Raw genomic sequence first — 19,632 nt, 5'->3', positions numbered from 1 at the left:
CCTAGTCAACGCCATTTTACCTGCTGTTTGTTGTGCTAGCGGATTAGCCTCGCCTACTGTTTTTAGCTAGCTTTCCAAATTCAACACCTGTGATTACTGTATGCCTCGCTGTATGTCTCTCTCAGATGTCAATATGCCTTGTATACTGTTGTTCAGGTTAGTTATAATTGTTTTAGTTCACAATGGAGCCCCTAGACCCACTCTGCATACCCCTGTTACCTCCTTTGTCCCACCTCCCACACATGCGGTGACCTCACCCATTACAACCAGCATGTCCAGAGATACAACCTGTCTCATCATCACCCAGTGCCTGGGCTTACCTCCGCTGTACCCGCACCCCACCATACCCCTGTCTGTGCATTATGCCCTGAATATATTCTACCATGCCCAGAAACCTGCTCCTCTTATCCTCTGCCCCCAACGCTCTAGGCGACCAGTTTTGATAGCCTTTAGCCGCACCCTCATACTACTCCTTCTCTGTTCCGCGGGTGATGTGGAGGTAAACCCAGGCCCTGCATGTCCCCAGGTACCCTCATTTGTTGACTTCTGTGATCGAAAAAGCCTTGGTTTTACGCATGTCAACATCAGAAGCCTCCTCCTAAGTTTGTTTTACTCACTGCTTTAGCACACTCTGCTAACCCTGATGTCCTTGCCGTGTCTGAATCCTGGCTCAGGAAGGCCACCAAAAATTCAGAGATTTCCATACCCAACTATAACATCTTCCGTCAAGATAGAACTACCAAAGGGGGCGGAGTTGCAGTCTACTGCAGAGATAGCCTGCAAAGTAATGTCATACTTTCCAGGTCCATACCCAAACAGTTCGAACTACTAATTTTGAAAATTACCCTCTCCAGAAATAAGTCTCTCACTGTTGCCGCCTGCTACCGGCCACCCTCAGCTCCCAGCTGTGCCCTGGACACCATTTGTGAATTGATCGCCCCCATCTAGCTTCAGAGTTTGTTCTGTTAGGTGACCTAAACTGGGATATGCTTAACACCCGGCAGTCCTACAATGTAAGCTAGATGCCCTCAATCTCACTCAAATCATCAAGGAACCCACCAGGTACAACCCTAACTCTGTAAACAAGGGCACCCTCATAGACGTCATCCTGACCAACTGGCCCTCCAAATACACCTCCGCTGTCTTCAACCAGGATCTCAGCGATCATTGCCTCATTGCCTGTATCCGCCACGGAGCCGCAGTCAAACGACCACCCCTCATCACTGTCAAACGCTCCCTAAAACACTTCTGTGAGCAGGCCTTTCTAATCGACCTGGCCCGGGTATCCTGGAAGGACATTGACCTCATCCCGTCAGTTGAGGATGCCTGGTCATTCTTTAAAAGTAACTTCCTCACCATTTTAGATAAGCATGCTCCGTTCAAAAAATGCAGAACCAAGAACAGATACAGCCCTTGGTTCACTCCAGACCTGACTGCCCTCGACCAGCACAAAAACATCCTGTGGCGGACTGCAATAGCATCGAATAGCCCCGTGATATGCAACTGTTCAGGGAAGTCAGGAACCAATACACGCAGTCAGTCAGGAAAGCTAAGGCCAGCTTCTTCAGGCAGAAGTTTGCATCCTGTAGCTCCAACTCCAAAAAGTTCTGGGACACTGTGAAGTCCATGGAGAACAAGAGTACCTCCTCCCAGCTGCCCACTGCACTGAGGCTAGGTAACACGGTCTCCACCGATAAATCCACGATTATCGAAAGCTTCAATAAGCACTTCTCAACGGCTGGCCATGCCTTCCGCCTGGCTACTCCAACCTCGGCCAACAGCTCCGCCCCCCGCAGCTCCTCGCCCAAGCCTCTCCAGGTTCTCCTTTACCCAAATCCAGATAGCATATGTTCTGAAAGAGCTGCAAAACCTAGACCCGTACAAATCAGCTGGGCTTGACAATCTGGACCCTCTATTTCTGAAACTATCTGCCGCCATTGTCGCAACCCCTATTACCAGCCTGTTCAACCTCTCTTTCATATCGTCTGAGATCCCCAAGGATTGGAAAGCTGCCGCAGTCATCCCCCTCTTCAAAGGGGGAGACACCCTGGACCCAAACTGCTATAGACCTATATCCATCCTGCCCTGCCTATCTAAGGTCTTCGAAAGCCAAGTCAACAAACAGGTCACTGACCATCTCGAATCCCACCGTACCTTCTCCGCTGTGCAATCTGGTTTCCGAGCCGGTCACGGGTGCACCTCAGCCACGCTCAAGGTACTAAACGATATCATAACCGCCATCGATAAAAGACAGTACTGTGCAGCCGTCTTCATCGACCTCGCCAAGGCTTTCGACTCTGTCAATCACCATATTCTGATCGGCAGACTCAATAGCCTCGGTTTCTCGGATGACTGCCTTGCCTGGTTCACCAATTACTTTGCAGACAGAGTTCAGTGTGTCAAATCGGAGGGCATGCTGTCCGGTCCTCTGGCAGTCTCTATGGGGGTGCCACAGGGTTCAATTCTCGGGCCGACTCTTTTCTCTGTATATATCAATGATGTTGCTCTTGCTGCGGGCGATTCCCTGATCCACCTCTACGCAGACGACACCATTCTATATACTTTCGGCCCGTCATTGGACACTGTGCTATCTAACCTCCAAACGAGCTTCAATGCCATACAGCACTCCTTCCGTGGCCTCCAACTGCTCTTAAACGCGAGTAAAACCAAATGCATGCTTTTCAACCGATCGCTGCCTGCACCCGCATGCCCGACTAGCATCACCACCCTGGATGGTTCCGACCTTGAATATGTGGACATCTATAAGTACCTAGGTGTCTGGCTAGACTGCAAACTCTCCTTCCAGACTCACATCAAACATCTCCAATCGAAAATCAAATCAAGAGTCGGCTTTCTATTCCGCAACAAAGCCTCCTTCACTCACGCCGCCAAGCTTACCCTAGTAAAACTGACTATCCTACCGATCCTCGATTTCGGCGATGTCATCTACAAAATGGCTTCCAACACTCTACTCAGCAAACTGGATGCAGTCTATCATAGTGCCATCCGTTTTGTCACCAAAGCACCTTATACCACCCACCACTGCGACTTGTATGCTCTAGTCGGCTGGCCCTCGCTACATATTCGTCGCCAGACCCACTGGCTCCAGGTCATCTACAAGTCCATGCTAGGTAAAGCTCCGCCTTATCTCAGTTCACTGGTCACGATGGCAACACCCATCCGTAGCACACGCTCCAGCAGGTGTATCTCACTGATCATCCCTAAAGCCAACACCTCATTTGGCCGCCTTTCGTTCCAGTACTCTGCTGCCTGTGACTGGAATGAACTGCAAAAATCGCTGAAGTTGGAGACTTTTATCTCCCTCACCAACTTCAAACATCAGCTATCCGAGCAGCTAACCGATCGCTGCAGCTGTACATAGTCTATTGGTAAATAGCCCACCCATTTTCACCTACCTCATCCCCATACTGTTTTTATACTGTTTTTTTATTTTATTTATTTATTTACCTTTCTGCTCTTTTGCACACCAATATCTCTACCTGTACATGACCATCTGATCATTTATCACCCCAGTGTTAATCTGCAAAATTGTATTATTCGCCTACCTCATGCCTTTTGCACACATTGTATATAGACTGCCCATTTTTTTTTCTACTGTGTTATTGACTTGTTAATTGCTTACTCCATGTGTAACTCTGTGTTGTCTGTTCACACTGCTATGCTTTATCTTGGCCAGGTCGCAGTTGCAAATGAGAACTTGTTCTCAACTAGCCTACCTGGTTAAATAAAGGTGTTCTCAACTAGCCTACCTGGTTAAATAAAGGTGAAATAAAAAAAAATTTAAAAAAAGTGTGGTGCAAGGACAACAACCTCTCCCTCAATGTGATAAAGACAAAGGAGATGATTGTGGACTACAGGAAAAGGATTACCGAGCACGCCCCCATTCTCATCGACAGGGCTGTAGTGGAGCAGGTTGAGAGCTTCAAGTTCCTTAGCATTCACATCACCAACAAACTAACATGGTCCAAGCATACCAAGACAGTCATGAAGAGGGCACGACAAAACCTATTCCCCCTCGGGAGACTGAATAGATTTGGCATGGGTCCTCAAATCCTCAAAAGGTTCTACAGCTGCACCATCAAGAGCATCCTGACGGGTTGCATCACTGCCTGGTACGGCAACTGCTCGGCTTCCGACCGCAAGGCACTACAGAGGGTAGTGCGTACGGCCCAGTACATCACTGGGGCCAAGCTTCCTGCCATCCAAGACCTCTATACCAGGCGGTGTCAAATTGTCAAAGACTCCAGCCACCCTAGTCATAGACTGCTCTCTCTGCTACCGCATGGCAAGCGGTATGGGACCGCCAAGTCTAGGTCCAAGAGGCTTCTTAACAACTTTTACCCCCAAGCCATACGACTCCTGAACATCTAATCAAATGGCTACCCAGACTATTTGCACCACCCCTACACTGCTGCTACTCTGTTATTATCTATTCATAGCCACTTTAATAACTCTACCTGCATGTACATAATTACCCCAATTACCTCGACACCGGTGCCCCCGCACATGACACATTGACTCTGTACCGGTACCCCCTGTATACAGCCTCCACATTGACTCTGTACCGGTACCCCCTGTATACAGCCTCCACATTGACTCTGTACCGGTACCCCCTGTATATAGCCTCCACATGGACTCTGTACCGGTACCCCCTGTATATAGCCTCCACATTGACTCTGTACTGGTACCCCCTGTATATAGCCTCCACATTGACTCTGTACCGGTACCCCCTGTATATAGCCTCCACATGGACTCTGTACCGGTACCCCCTGTATATAGCCTCCACATTGACTCTGTACCGGTACCCCCTGTATACAGCCTCCACATTGACTCTGTACCGGTACCCCCTGTATATAGCCTCCACATTGACTCTGTACCGGTACACCCTGTATATAGCCTCCACATTGACTCTGTACCGGTACCCCCTGTATACAGCCTCCACATTGACTCTGTACCGGTACCCCCTGTATATAGCCTCCACATTGACTCTGTACCGGTACCCCCTGTATACAGCCTCCACATTGACTCTGTACCGGTACCCCCTGTATATAGCCTCCACATTGACTCTGTACCGGTACCCCCTGTATATAGCCTCCACATTGACTCTGTACCGGTACCCCCTGTATACAGCCTCCACATTGACTCTGTACCGGTACCCCCTGTATATAGCCTCCACATTGACTCTGTACCGGTTCCCACTTTATACAGCCTCCACATTGACTCTGTACCGGTACCCCCTGTATATAGCCTCCACATTGACTCTGTACCGGTACCCCCTGTATACAGCCTCCACATTGACTCTGTACCGGTACCCCCTGTATATAGCCTCCACATTGACTCTGTACCGTAATACCCTGTATATAGCCTCCACATTGACTCTGTACCGTAATACCCTGTATATAGCCTCCACATGGACTCTGTACCGGTACCCCCTGTATATAGCCTCCACATGGACTCTGTACCGGTACCCCCTGTATATAGCCTCCACATTGACTCTGTACTGGTACCCCCTGTATATAGCCTCCACATTGACTCTGTACTGGTACCCCCTGTATATAGCCTCCACATTGACTCTGTACCGGTACCCCCTGTATATAGCCTCCACATTGACTCTGTACCGTAATACCCTGTATATAGCCTCCACATTGACTCTGTACCGTAATACCCTGTATATAGCCTCCACATGGACTCTGTACCGTAATACCCTGTATATAGCCTCCACATGGACTCTGTACCGGTACCCCCTGTATATAGCCTCCACATTGACTCTGTACCGTAATACCCTGTATATAGCCTCCACATGGACTCTGTACCGTAATACCCTGTATATAGCCTCCACATGGACTCTGTACCGGTACCCCCTGTATATAGCCTCCACATTGACTCTGTACCGGTACCCCCTGTATATAGCCTCCACATTGACTCTGTACCGTAATACCCTGTATATAGCCTCCACATGGACTCTGTACCGTAATACCCTGTATATAGCCTCCACATGGACTCTGTACCGTAATACCCTGTATATAGCCTCCACATGGACTCTGTACCGGTACCCCCTGTATACAGCCTCCACATTGACTCTGTACCGTAATACCCTGTATACAGCCTCCACATGGACTCTGTACTGGTACCCCCTGTATATAGCCTCCACATTGACTCTGTACCGGTACCCCCTGTATATAGCCTCCACATTGACTCTGTACTGGTACCCCCTGTATATAGCCTCCACATTGACTCTGTACCGTAATACCCTGTATATAGCCTCCACATGGACTCTGTACTGGTACCCCCTGTATATAGCCTCCACATTGACTCTGTACCGGTACCCCCTGTATATAGCCTCCACATGGACTCTGTACCGGTACCCCCTGTATATAGCCTCCACATTGACTCTGTACCGGTACCCCCTGTATATAGCCTCACTATTGTTATGTACTGCTGCTCTTTAATTATTTGTTATTCTTCTCGCTTACTTTTTTAGGGATTTTCTTAAAACTGCCTTGTTGGTTAAGTGCTTGTAAGTAAGCATTTCACTGTAAGGTCTGTTATATTCGGAGCATGTGACAAATACAATTTGATTTGATTTGAGTTAACTTCATGGCAAGCACTTCAAGCACCGTACCATAAACCAACTCAGGTATCGGCTCAGTTCACTTCAAGCACCGTACCATAAACCAACTCAGGTATCGGCTCAGTTCACTTCAAGCACCGTACCATAAACCAACTCAGGTATCGGCTCAGTTCACTTCAAGCACCGTACCATAAACCAACTCAGGTATCGGCTCAGTTCACTTCAAGCACCGTTCCATTAACCAACTCAGGTATAGACTTTGAAGACATAAAATCGATTTAATAGATTTTAATTTAGATATTTTATTATTTTTTTGTCACTTATTTTATCTCCCTTCAGATAACTATGTAGATAACTATAACTTTAACTATGCAGGCAAAGTGTGTGGGATGAAACTAATGACACCAAACTTTTATCATCAGCGCAATTAAGAGTAATTAATATGTAGGCCTAAAGATTGGCCTGCAGTACCTTTTAAATAAGGACCTCTAATATTAACTTTACTTTAGAAACCTTTTGGTAAGATAATAACGTATATCCCTGCTTTGTGACAGATAAAGCACCTGTCTGATATCCTCCTACGTAGCGAGACATGGTTGCTATGTGGTTGGATGCTGAAAAGATGTTGCCAAGTGGTCCGTGTTAAAGCGTATCCAGTCACAGTGTCCTTTGTTTTACACTTACCTTAGAGTCACACAAAACAACCTGTTAGCCATCCTCTCATAACATATCATGTTCCCCACATTCAGCCCTGTAAGCATATATAGTTTATCACAGATACAGAGAAATACGGTACCTCTCCAAATCCAAGGTGCTACAGTGTGTTGTGTTGTACCGAGGCCTGGGAGGGGAGTGCTATGCTACAGTGTGTTGTGTTGTACCGAGGCCTGGGAGGTGAGTGCTATGCTACAGTGTGTTGTGTTGTACCGAGGCCTGGGAGGTGAGTGCTATGCTACAGTGTGTTGTGTTGTACCGAGGCCTGGGAGGTGAGTGCTATGCTACAGTGTGTTGTGTTGTACCGAGGCCTGGGAGGTGAGTGCTATGCTACAGTGTGTTGTGTTGTACCGAGGCCTGGGAGGTGAGTGCTATGCTACAGTGTGTTGTGTTGTACCGAGGCCTGGGAGGTGAGTGCTATGCTACAGTGTGTTGTGTTGTACCGAGGCCTGGGAGGGGAGTGCTATGCTACAGTGTGTTGTGTTGTACCGAGGCCTGGGAGGGGAGTGCTATGCTACAGTGTGTTGTGTTGTACCGAGGCCTGGGAGGTGAGTGCTATGCTACAGTGTGTTGTGTTGTACCGAGGCCTGGGAGGTGAGTGCTATGCTACAGTGTGTTGTGTTGTACCGAGGCCTGGGAGGTGAGTGCTATGCTACAGTGTGTTGTGTTGTACCGAGGCCTGGGAGGTGAGTGCTATGCTACAGTGTGTTGTGTTGTACCGAGGCCTGGGAGGTGAGTGCTATGCTACAGTGTGTTGTGTTGTACCGAGGCCTGGGAGGTGAGTGCTATGCTACAGTGTGTTGTGTTGTACCGAGGCCTGGGAGGTGAGTGCTATGCTACAGTGTGTTGTGTTGTACCGAGGCCTGGGAGGTGAGTGCTATGCTACAGTGTGTTGTGTTGTACCGAGGCCTGGGAGGGGAGTGCTATGCTACAGTGTGTTGTGTTGTACCGAGGCCTGGGAGGTGAGTGCTATGCTACAGTGTGTTGTGTTGTACCGAGGCCTGGGAGGGGAGTGCTATGCTACAGTGTGTTGTGTTGTACCGAGGCCTGGGAGGTGAGTGCTATGCTACAGTGTGTTGTGTTGTACCGAGGCCTGGGAGGGGAGTGCTATGCTACAGTGTGTTGTGTTGTACCGAGGCCTGGGAGGGAGTGCTATGCTACAGTGTGTTGTGTTGTACCGAGGCCTGGGAGGTGAGTGCTATGCTACAGTGTGTTGTGTTGTACCGAGGCCTGGGAGGTGAGTGCTATGCTACAGTGTGTTGTGTTGTACCGAGGCCTGGGAGGTGAGTGCTATGCTACAGTGTGTTGTGTTGTACCGAGGCCTGGGAGGTGAGTGCTATGCTACAGTGTGTTGTGTTGTACCGAGGCCTGGGAGGTGAGTGCTATGCTACAGTGTGTTGTGTTGTACCGAGGCCTGGGAGGTGAGTGCTATGCTACAGTGTGTTGTACCGAGGCCTGGGAGGTGAGTGCTATGCTACAGTGTGTTGTGTTGTACCGAGGCCTGGGAGGTGAGTGCTATGCTACAGTGTGTTGTGTTGTACCGAGGCCTGGGAGGTGAGTGCTATGCTACAGTGTGTTGTGTTGTACCGAGGCCTGGGAGGGGAGTGCTATGCTACAGTGTGTTGTGTTGTACCGAGGCCTGGGAGGGGAGTGCTATGCTACAGTGTGTTGTGTTGTACCGAGGCCTGGGAGGTGAGTGCTATGCTACAGTGCGTTGTGAAGCATGAACAGCACAGCAAAACGTTTGTCCCAGGGATGTCTGGTTGGTGAATAATTGATCTCTCTGTGGGGGGCGACACAGCGAGCGCAGGTATAAGAACCAGACATCATTAATGCATGGCTGACAACTAGTGTATGTAACCAAGAAAATGAACACGTCCTGAAAGTATTATGAATGTCCTCTTGTTGACCTGTTGTTGATGTCGAGGAATTTTTCCATTGTTCGTGACCAGTGGTTCCCAAACTTGTTATAGTTCCTTACCCCTTCAAACATTCAACCTCCCGCTGTACCCCCTCTAGCATCAGGGTCAGCGCACTCTCAAATGTTGTTTTTTGCCGCTACACACACACACACACACACACACACACACACACACACACATACACACACACACACACACGCTACACAATACATTTATTAAACATAAGAATGAGTGTGAGTTTTTTTCACAACCTGGCTCATGGGGAAGTGACAAAGAGGTCTTATAGGACGAGGTCACAAATAATAGTATAATAATAATCAATAATTTTGCTCTTTATTTAACCATCTCACATATAAAACCTTCTTTGTTCATCAAAAATGGTGAATAACTCACCACAGGTTAATGAGAAGGGTGTGCTTGAAAAGATGCTCATAACTCTGCAATGTTCAAATCAAATCAAGTTTATTTATATAGCCCTTCGTACATCAGCTGATATCTCAAAGTGCTGTACAGAAACCCAGCCTAAAACCCCAAACAGCAAGCAATGCAGGTGTAGAAGCACGGTGGCTAGGAAAAACTCCCTAGAAAGGCCAAAACCTAGGAAGAAACCTAGACAGGAACCAGGCTATGTTGCGTTGTATTGGAGAAAGTCTCAGCCTTAAATCACTTTCCACACACAGTCTGTGCCTGTATTTAGTTTTCATGCTAGTGAGGGCCGAGAATCCACTCTCGCATAGGTACCTGGTTGCAAAAGACATCAGTGTCTTAACAGCGCGATTTGTCAAGGCAGGACACTCTGAACGCAGCCCAATCCAGAAATCTGGCAGTGGCTTCTGATTGAATTACATTTTCACAGAACCGCTTGTTGCAATTTCGATGAGAATCTCTTGTTCAGATATCGGTAAGTGGACTGGAGGCAGGGCATGAAAGGGATAACGAATCCAGTTGTTTGTGTCGTTCGTTTCGGGAAAGTACCTGCGTAATTGCGCACCCAGCTCACTCAGGTGCTTCGCTATATCACATTTGACATGGTCTGTAAGCTTGAGTTCATTTGCACACAAAAAAATCATACAATGATGGAAAGACCTGTGTGTTGTCCTTGTTAATTCAGACAGAAAAAGTGCTCCAACTTCTTAATCATAGCCCCAATTTGGTCCCGCACATTGAATATAGTTGTGGAGAGTCCCTGTAATCCTAGATTCAGATTAATCGAAAGGGCCGATTTCAAGTTTTCATAACAATTGGAAATCTGTATTTTTGGACACCGATTTTGCCGATTTAAATTATATATATTTTTTTACACCTTTATTTAATCTCTATTTAACTAGGCAAGTCAGTTAAGAACACATTCTTATTTTCAATGACGGCCCTAGGAACACTGGGTTAACTGCCTCGTTCAGAGGCAGAACGACAGATTTTCACCTTGTCAGCTCGGGGGATTCAATCTTGCAACCTTACAGTAAACTAGTCCAACGCTCTAACCACCTGCCTCTCATTGCACTCCACGAGGAGACTGCCTGTTACGCGAATGCAGTAAGCCAAGGTAAGTTGCTAGCTAGCATTAAACTTATCTTTTAAAAAACAATCAATCAATCAATCATAATCACTAGTTAACTACACATGGTTGATGATATTACTAGTTTATCTAGCGTGTTCTGCGTTGCTTATAATCGATGCGGTGCTTATTCGTGAAAAAGGACTGTCATTGCTCCAAAGTGTATCTAACCATGAACATCAATGCCTTTCTTAAAATCAATACACAGAAGTATATATTTTTAAACCTGCATATTTCGCTAAAAGCAATTCAGGTTAGCAGGCAATATTAACCAGGTGAAATTGTGTCACTTCTCTTGCGTTCATTGCACGCAGAGTCAGTGTATATGCAACAGTTTGGGCCGCCTAATTTGCCAGAATTTTACGTAATTTTGACATGACATTGAAGGTTGTGCAATGGAACAGGAATATTTAGACTTATGGATGCCACCCCTTAGATAAAATACGGAACGGTTCCGTATTTCACTGAAAGAATAAACGTCTTGTTTTCGAGATGATAGTTTCCGGATTCTACCACATTAATGACCTAAGGCTCGTATTTCTGTGTGTTATTATGTTATAACTAAGTCTGTGGTTTGATAGAGCAGTCTGACTGAGCGATGGTAGGCAGCAGCAGGCTCGTAAGCATTCATTCAAACAGCACTATCGTGCGTTTTGCCAGCAGCTCTTCGTTGTGCGTCAAGCATTGAGCTGTTTATGACTTCAAGCCTATCAACTCCCAAGATTAGGCTCGTGTAACCAATGTGAAATGGCTAGCTAGTTAGAGGGGTGCGCGCTAATAGCGTTTCAAACGTCACTCGCTCTGAGACTTGGAGTGGTTGTTCCCCTTGCTCTGCATGGGTAACACTGTTTCGAGGGTGGCTGTTGTCGTTGTGTTCCTGGTTCGAGCCCAGGGAGGAGCGAGGAGAGGGACGGAAGCTATACTGTTACACTTTCAATACTAAAGTGCCTAAAAGAACATCCAATAGTCAAAGGTTAATGAAATACAAATGGTATAGAGAGAAATAGTCCTATAATTCCTATAATAACTACAACCTAAAACTTCTTACCTGGGAATATTGAAGACTCATGTTAAAAGGAACCACCAGCTTTCATATGTTCTCGTGTTCTGAGCAAGGAACTTAAACAGTAGCTTTCTTACATGGCTCATATTGCACTTTTACTTTCTTCTCCAACACTTTGTTTTTGCATTATTTAAACCAAATTGAACATGTTTCATTATTTATTTGAGGCTAAATTGATTTTATTGATGTATTATATTAAGTTAAAATAAGTGTTCATTCAGTATTGTTGTAATTGTCATTATTACAAAAATTTTTTTTTTAAATGTCAGATTAATCGGTATCGGCTTTTTTTTGGGTCCTCCAATAATCGGCATCGGCGTTGAAAAATCATCATCGGTCGACCTCTAATTCAGATCATTCAGGCGAGAAAAACATCACCCAGATAGGTCAGTCGTGTGAGAAACTCATCATCCAAGAGGTCAGACAAGTGAAAAACATCACCCAGATAGGTCAGTCGTGTGACAAACTCATCATCCAAGAGGTCAGACAGGTGAAAAACATCACCCAGATAGGTCAGTCGTGTGAGAAACTCATCATCCAAGAGGTCAGACAGGTGAAAAACATCACCCAGATAGGTCAGTCGTGTGAGAAACTCATCATCATGCAAGAGGTCAGACAAGTGAAAAACATCACCCAGGTAGGTCAGTCGTGTGAGAAACTCATCATCCAAGAGGTCAGACAAGTGAAAAACATCACCCAGATAGGTCAGTCGTGTGAGAAACTCATCATCATGCAAGAGGTCAGACAAGTGAAAAACATCACCCAGGTAGGTCAGTCGTGTGAGAAACTCATCATCCAAGAGGTCAGACAAGTGAAAAACATCACCCAGATAGGTCAGTCGTGTGAGAAACTCATCATCCAAGAGGTCAGACAAGTGAAAAACATCACCCAGATAGGTCAGTCGTGTGACAAACTCATCATCCAAGAGGTCAGACAGGTGAAAAACATCACCCAGATAGGTCAGTCGTGTGAGAAACTCATCATCCAAGAGGTCAGACAGGTGAAAAACATCACCCAGATAGGTCAGTCGTGTGAGAAACTCATCATCATGCAAGAGGTCAGACAAGTGAAAAACATCACCCAGGTAGGTCAGTCGTGTGAGAAACTCATCATCCAAGAGGTCAGACAAGTGAAAAACATCACCCAGATAGGTCAGTCGTGTGAGAAACTCATCATCATCCAAGAGGTCAGACAGGTGAAAAACATCACCCAGATAGGTCAGTCGTGTGAGAAACTCATCATAATGCAAGAGGTCAGACAAGTGAAAAGGATGGTCAGTAAAGAAAACTTTAAGCTCGTCTCTCAATTTTAAAAAACGTGTCAATACTTTGCACTTGATAACCAGCGCACTTCTTTATGTTGTAAAAACGTTACATGGTCACTGCCCATATCATTGCATAGTGCAGAAAATACACGAGAGTTCAGGGAACTTGCTCTAACAAAGTTAACCTTTTTCACTTTCATGTTCAAAACATCTTTCAAGCTGTCAGGCATGCCTTTGGCGTTAACACTCCACTATGTCTCCCTGTCATGGCTTTTGCGCCATCATTACAGATACCAACACATCTTGACCACCAAAGTCCATTTGATGTCACAAAGCTGTCCAGTACTTAAAAAATATTCTCTCAAATTGTCCTAAACATAACAGACATATGCCAGGCCTGCTGACTCATCCAGCTGTAACACATACAATTCACTGGCTTTTTTATTTGGCCTTTATTTAACTAGGCAAGTCGGTTACAAACAAATTCTTATTTTCAACGATGGCCTGGGAACAGTGGGTTAACTGGCCTAGGAACAGTGGGTTAACTGGCCTGGGAACAGTGGGTTAACTGGCCTAGGAACAGTGGGTTAACTGGTCTGGGAACAGTGGGTTAACTGGCCTGGGAACAGTGGGTTAACTGGTCTAGGAACAGTGGGTTAACTGGCCTAGGAACAGTGGAACAGTGGGTTAACTGGCCTAGGAACAGTGGGTTAACTGGCCTGGGAACAGTGGGTTAACTGGCCTGGGAACAGTGGGTTAACTGGCCTAGGAACAGTGGGTTAACTGGCCTGGGAACAGTGGGTTAACTGGCCTAGGAACAGTGGGTTAACTGGCCTGGGAACAGTGGGTTAACTGGCCTAGGAACAGTGGGTTAACTGGCCTAGGAACAGTGGGTTAACTGGCCTGGGAACAGTGGGTTAACTGGCCTAGGAACAGTGGGTTAACTGGTCTAGGAACAGTGGGTTAACTGGCCTGGGAACAGTGGGTTAACTGGCCTAGGAACAGTGGGTTAACTGGTCTAGGAACAGTGGGTTAACTGGCCTAGGAACAGTGGGTTAACTGGCCTAGGAACAGTGGGTTAACTGGTCTAGGAACAGTGGGTTAACTGGTCTAGGAACAGTGGGTTAACTGGTCTAGGAACAGTGGGTTAACTGGTCTAGGAACAGTGGGTTAACTGGCCTGGGAACAGTGGGTTAACTGGCCTGGGAACAGTGGGTTAACTGGCCTAGGAACAGTGGGTTAACTGGTCTAGGAACAGTGGGTTAACTGGCCTGGGAACAGTGGGTTAACTGGCCTGGGAACAGTGGGTTAACTGGCCTAGGAACAGTGGGTTAACTGGCATAGGAACAGTGGGTTAACTGGCCTGGGAACAGTGGGTTAACTGGCCTGGGAACAGTGGGTTAACTGGCCTGGGAACAGTGGGTTAACTGGCCTAGGAACAGTGGGTTAACTGGCATGGGAACAGTGGGTTAACTGGCCTGGGAACAGTGGGTTAACTGGCCTGGGAACAGTGGGTTAACTGGCCTAGGAACAGTGGGTTAACTGGCCTAGGAACAGTGGGTTAACTGGCCTAGGAACAGTTGGTTAACTGGCCTAGGAACAGTGGGTTAACTGGCCTGGGAACAGTGGGTTAACTGGCCTAGGAACAGTGGGTTAACTGGCCTGGGAACAGTGGGTTAACTGGCCTAGGAACAGTGGGTTAACTGGCCTAGGAACAGTGGGTTAACTGGCCTAGGAACAGTGGGTTAACTGGCCTAGGAACAGTGGGTTAACTGGTCTAGGAACAGTGGGTTAACTGGCCTAGGAACAGTGGGTTAACTGGTCTAGGAACAGTGGGTTAACTGGTCTAGGAACAGTGGGTTAACTGGCCTAGGAACAGTGGGTTAACTGGCCTGGGAACAGTGGGTTAACTGGCCTAGGAACAGTGGGTTAACTGGCCTAGGAACAGTGGGTTAACTGGCCTGGGAACAGTGGCTTAACTGGCCTGGGAACAGTGGGTTAACTGGCCTAGGAACAGTGGGTTAACTGGCCTAGGAACAGTGGGTTAACTGGCCTGGGAACAGTGGGTTAACTGGCCTAGGAACAGTGGGTTAACTGGCCTGGGAACAGTGGGTTAACTGGCCTAGGAACAGTGGGTTAACTGGCCTAGGAACAGTGGGTTAACTGGCCTAGGAACAGTGGGTTAACTGGCCTAGGAACAGTGGGTTAACTGGCCTAGGAACAGTGGGTTAACTGGCCTAGGAACAGTGGGTTAACTGGCCTAGGAACAGTGGGTTAACTGGCCTAGGAACAGTGGGTTAACTGGCCTAGGAACAGTGGGTTAACTGGCCTAGGAACAGTGGGTTAACTGGCCTAGGAGCAGTGGGTTAACTGGCCTAGGAACAGTGGGTTAACTGGCCTAGGAACAGTGGGTTAACTGGCCTAGGAACAGTGGGTTAACTGGCCTAGGAACAGTGGGTTAACTGGCCTAGGAACAGTGGGTTAACTGGCCTAGGAACAGTGGGTTAACTGGCCTAGGAACAGTGGGTTAATTGCCTTGTTCAGGGGAAGAACAGCAGATTTTTACCTTGTCAGCTCAGGGATTTGATCTTGCAACCTTTCAGTTACTAGTCCAACACTCTAACCACTATGCAACCTGCCGGCTTGTATACGAAGCAGTAATTCACTGCTGCGTCGTGAAGCATTGTTGTTTGATGAATACATTGTCTGTATAGTTTTATTGGCCTTTCCCCCCAGCATTGTCCCTGCCATATCCACGGCAGCAGGAAGAATGAAGTCCTCCACAATAGTAGGGACTTGCCTGTCCCAGCCACTCGGTAGCTCACCATATAAGACACTTCTAGCCCCTTCTTATTAATGGTATTTGTTGCTTTTATACATGTCTTACTACTTGAAAGTCGTCTTTATTCTCACTCAAAAAACTCCCGTGTCTTGTTTTTCAAATTGTCATGTTTCCTTTCTAAATGTCTGCGCAAGAGTGTTGGTTTCCCGTGAGAGAGTAACGGTTAATGTGATTGGATGAGTAACGGTTAATGTGATTGGATGAGTAACAGTTAATGTGATTGGATGAGTAACAGTTAATGTGATTGGATGAGTAACAGTTAATGTGATTGGATGAGTAACAGTTAATGTGATTGGATGAGTAACAGTTAATGTGTTTGGATGAGTAACGGTTAATGTGATTGGATGAGTAACGGTTAATGTGATTGGTGTGGATGAGTAACGGTTAATGTGATTGGATGAGTAACGGTTAATGTGATTGGATGAGTAACAGTTAATGTGATTGGATGAGTAACGGTTAATGTGATTGGATGAGTAACGGTTAATGTGATTGGATGAGTAACAGTTAATGTGATTGGATGAGTAACGGTTAATGTGATTGGATGAGTAACGGTTAATGTGATTGGATGAGTAACAGTTAATGTGATTGGATGAGTAACAGTTAATGTGATTGATGTTAATTATTTGACTAGGCTACCTGTATTTGACATTGTGTTGTTATTTTGCTGAACATTAGATGGTTTCATTGTATTTTTGAAACAAGGCTACTCGGGTGAGAAAAAAACTTCACCCAAATGTATAGCCCTGTTTGAAAATGTGATGCTATATTTTTTTTGTACTAAATTGTAATTTAAAAAACATTTAAATGTGAATTTTTATTTGGCGTACCCCCGATGGCATTGTGCGTACCCCTGTTAAGAGTGGACAGGAGAAGAGTAAAAGGACAGAGACAGAGTAAAAGGTGAGGAGCGAGGGACACACGTTATGTTCTTCTGTCCTCATGGGGACCTAAAATGGTACAGGAATGAAGGGGGGAATCCTGGAGGAGTAAAGGAGGGGTAGAAGAAGATCAAATTATGGACTTTTTAAAAATGTATTTATTTAACCAGGCAAGTCAGTTAAGAACAAATTCTTATTTTACAATGACGGCCTACCCCAGCCAAACCCTACCCCTAACCCTACCCCTAACCCGGACGACACTGGGCCAATTGTGCGACGCCCTATGGGACTCCCGATCACGCCCTGTTTTGGTGTCTATAGTGACGCCTCTAGCACCGAGACGCAGTGCTTTAGACCGCTGCGCAGCTCGGGAGCTGGAGGAGTGATGGGATGGGGGGGGATGTGAAGGGACGTGAGCCAGAGGTGCAGTGATGGAATGCTCATTTTATCTCTGGAGTGCATTGTGGGAGAAAGCTGTGTTCTGCATTCAGTCCCCTGACACCCAGGAGCGCCAGACTCACTGGGTTTATTTACAGCTCTGGTTCTCCTAGCATCACGTGTTTGCACACGCTGGCAGCGTACAGCTCACATTGTGTGACATGGGGAAATGTCATAAGGAACATGGGTTCCCTCCGTCAGATGGGTTCCCTCCCTCAGGGAACAGAGGTCTAGAAAACATGTGGCCCAGCCGTGTGTACGGGTAAGTAAAGTGTGTAGACCTATGGTGGATTGATCAGTGTATGATGACGTCTCTCTCTCTCTCCTCTCTGACCCCAGCAGCAGTGTAACCCAGGGGACCTGCGTGTCCTGAGGAAGGGGATGACCCTGTACCATTCTGAGTCTCAGCTGTCATCCCTGCCACAACGCCAGGACGCACTGCACAACGTGAGTACACATACACACACACACACACACACACACACACACACGTTATGTTCTTCTATCCTTGTGGGGACCTACAATTAATTTCCATTCAAAATCCTATATTCCCTAACCCCTAACCCTTACCATAACCTTAACCTGAAACCCTAACCCAAACTCCTAACCCTAATTCTAATCCTAAACTTAAACCTAAACCTAACCCCTAAGCTTAAAATAGCCTTAGTCCTCATGGAGATGTGGGAAATGTCCCCATGAGGGATAGTTTGCCTTGTTTTACTATCCTTGTAGGGATTTGGGGGGGATTGTAGGTCCCTACAAGGATAGAAGAACCCCCCCACACACACACACACACACACACACACACACACACACACACACACACACCTCTCTTTATTTACTAAATACACATCTATATCCTCTTTTCTTACCACCATCCTCTGCCTTTCTTTCTCCCACTCTCTCTCTAACACATCTCAACCACCCTGTTTAAACCACTGACTCCCCAGAGCCTGTTTCAACTGAATCCTGTAGTATAAAATTAATTAGCCACTCTGATCCCTGACCTCTAACCTCTCTCCGCTACCAGAGGAGACCGACCGGCTGGTAAATGAGAGAAACCAGACCTCTCTTTGACAACACCCTGATGACCTCACTCCACAGAATCAATACTGCATTTAATCAGGATCTAGTGTACGACCCAGTACACAGGCCTTATATACAGCCCCAGTACTGCCTTTAACCAGGGCCTACAGTAGCATACTGACAGGCCTAAGACACCCAGTACACTGGGTCTGTCCTTCAGTCTCACAAAATGCCCATGACCTTTGACCCATGAGTCTCTCCCAGGCGGGACAGGAGCAGGGAGGACGGCCAAAAGAGGGGGGGAGCAGGTGTCTACTAACCGCCTCATGCTCTCATCTCTCATCTCTGACTCACTCTCCCTCTCTCTCCTTGGAACAGTGTGTTAATGAACCATCATATTTCCATGAAGAAGAGATTACCATAGAACAAGATGTTATTTTCTACCTCCTATTGGCAGGGCCTGCCTGGTTAGAGCTGAACGAATACAATATCCTCAGTAAACTTCTTCCACCGGTGTATATTTAATGGATCAGAAAGTGTTTCATTTCCCGCATCTTGTTTTGTTCCTGTTGTCGTGACGTCTCCATGGAGACCATCTCATTATGGTCTGTACTGTGATTGATTGGCTGGCTTCGAATGTGGCCTGAGTTCACCCAAGCGTAAGAGAGAGAGATGAGAGAGAGAAAGAGAGAGTTAGTGAGGGGGGGAGAGGTAGGAGGCAGAAAGAGAGAGTTAGTGAGGGGGTGGAGAGGTAGGAGGCAGAAAGAGAGGGACAGAGAGATAAATGAGAAAGAAAGAAAGAAAGAGACGGAAAGTGAGAGAGAGAAGGGGCTGTGGACAGGACAGGCAGCGGAGCGTCATGTGATTCTGAAGTTTCTGTCCTGTTCTTTCTGTTCCAACCAACAACCGTTCTCTCGGTGCAGACTGTTAGTTAGTTAATAGGATGGCTTCTTCTCCCATCATCATCATGGTTTTATATTTAGCTGGCCCTCCTCTCCTCTCCTCTCCTCTCCTCTCCTCTCCTCTCCTCTCCTCTCCTCTCCTCTCTCTTCTCTCCTCTCCTCTCCTCTCCTCTCCTCTCCTCTCCTCTCCTCTCCTCTCCTCTCCTCTCCTCTCCTCTCCTCTCCTCTCCTCTCCTCTCCTCTCCTCTTCTCTCCTCTCCTCTCCTCTCCTCTCCTCTCCACTCCTCTCCTCTCCTCTCCTCTCCACTCCTCTTCTCTTCTCTTCTCTTCTCTTCTCCTCTCCTATGCTCTCTCCTCTCCTCTCCTCTCCTCTCCTCTCCTCTCCTCTCCTCTCCTCTCCTCTCCTCTCCTCTCCTCTCCTCTTCTCTTCTCTCCT

At 46.9% G+C, this 19,632-nt stretch overlaps 1 protein-coding gene across 2 annotated transcripts in view; it reads left to right on the top strand.

The window, feature by feature from the left end:
• Window positions 1–19,632, top strand: part of LOC115107523 (coiled-coil domain-containing protein 85C-B-like) — a 126,903-nt gene that overhangs the window by 93,041 nt on the left and 14,230 nt on the right. Inside the window, exon 3 of one of the 2 annotated variants that reach the window (XM_029630906.2) lies at window positions 17,611–17,715. In XM_029630906.2, the coding sequence (XP_029486766.1) occupies window positions 17,611–17,715 (105 nt within the window). Of the gene's footprint in view, window positions 1–17,607; window positions 17,716–19,632 lie in introns of both variants that reach the window. The other variant, XM_029630905.2, reaches the window with a different exon arrangement.

This window comes from Oncorhynchus nerka, linkage group LG24 (genome assembly GCF_034236695.1).
Source record: "Oncorhynchus nerka isolate Pitt River linkage group LG24, Oner_Uvic_2.0, whole genome shotgun sequence".
NCBI classification, from domain to species: Eukaryota; Metazoa; Chordata; class Actinopteri; order Salmoniformes; family Salmonidae; genus Oncorhynchus; species Oncorhynchus nerka.
The sequence above is the reverse complement of the archived record's forward strand: the minus strand, read 5'-3'. Positions and strand labels throughout refer to the sequence as shown.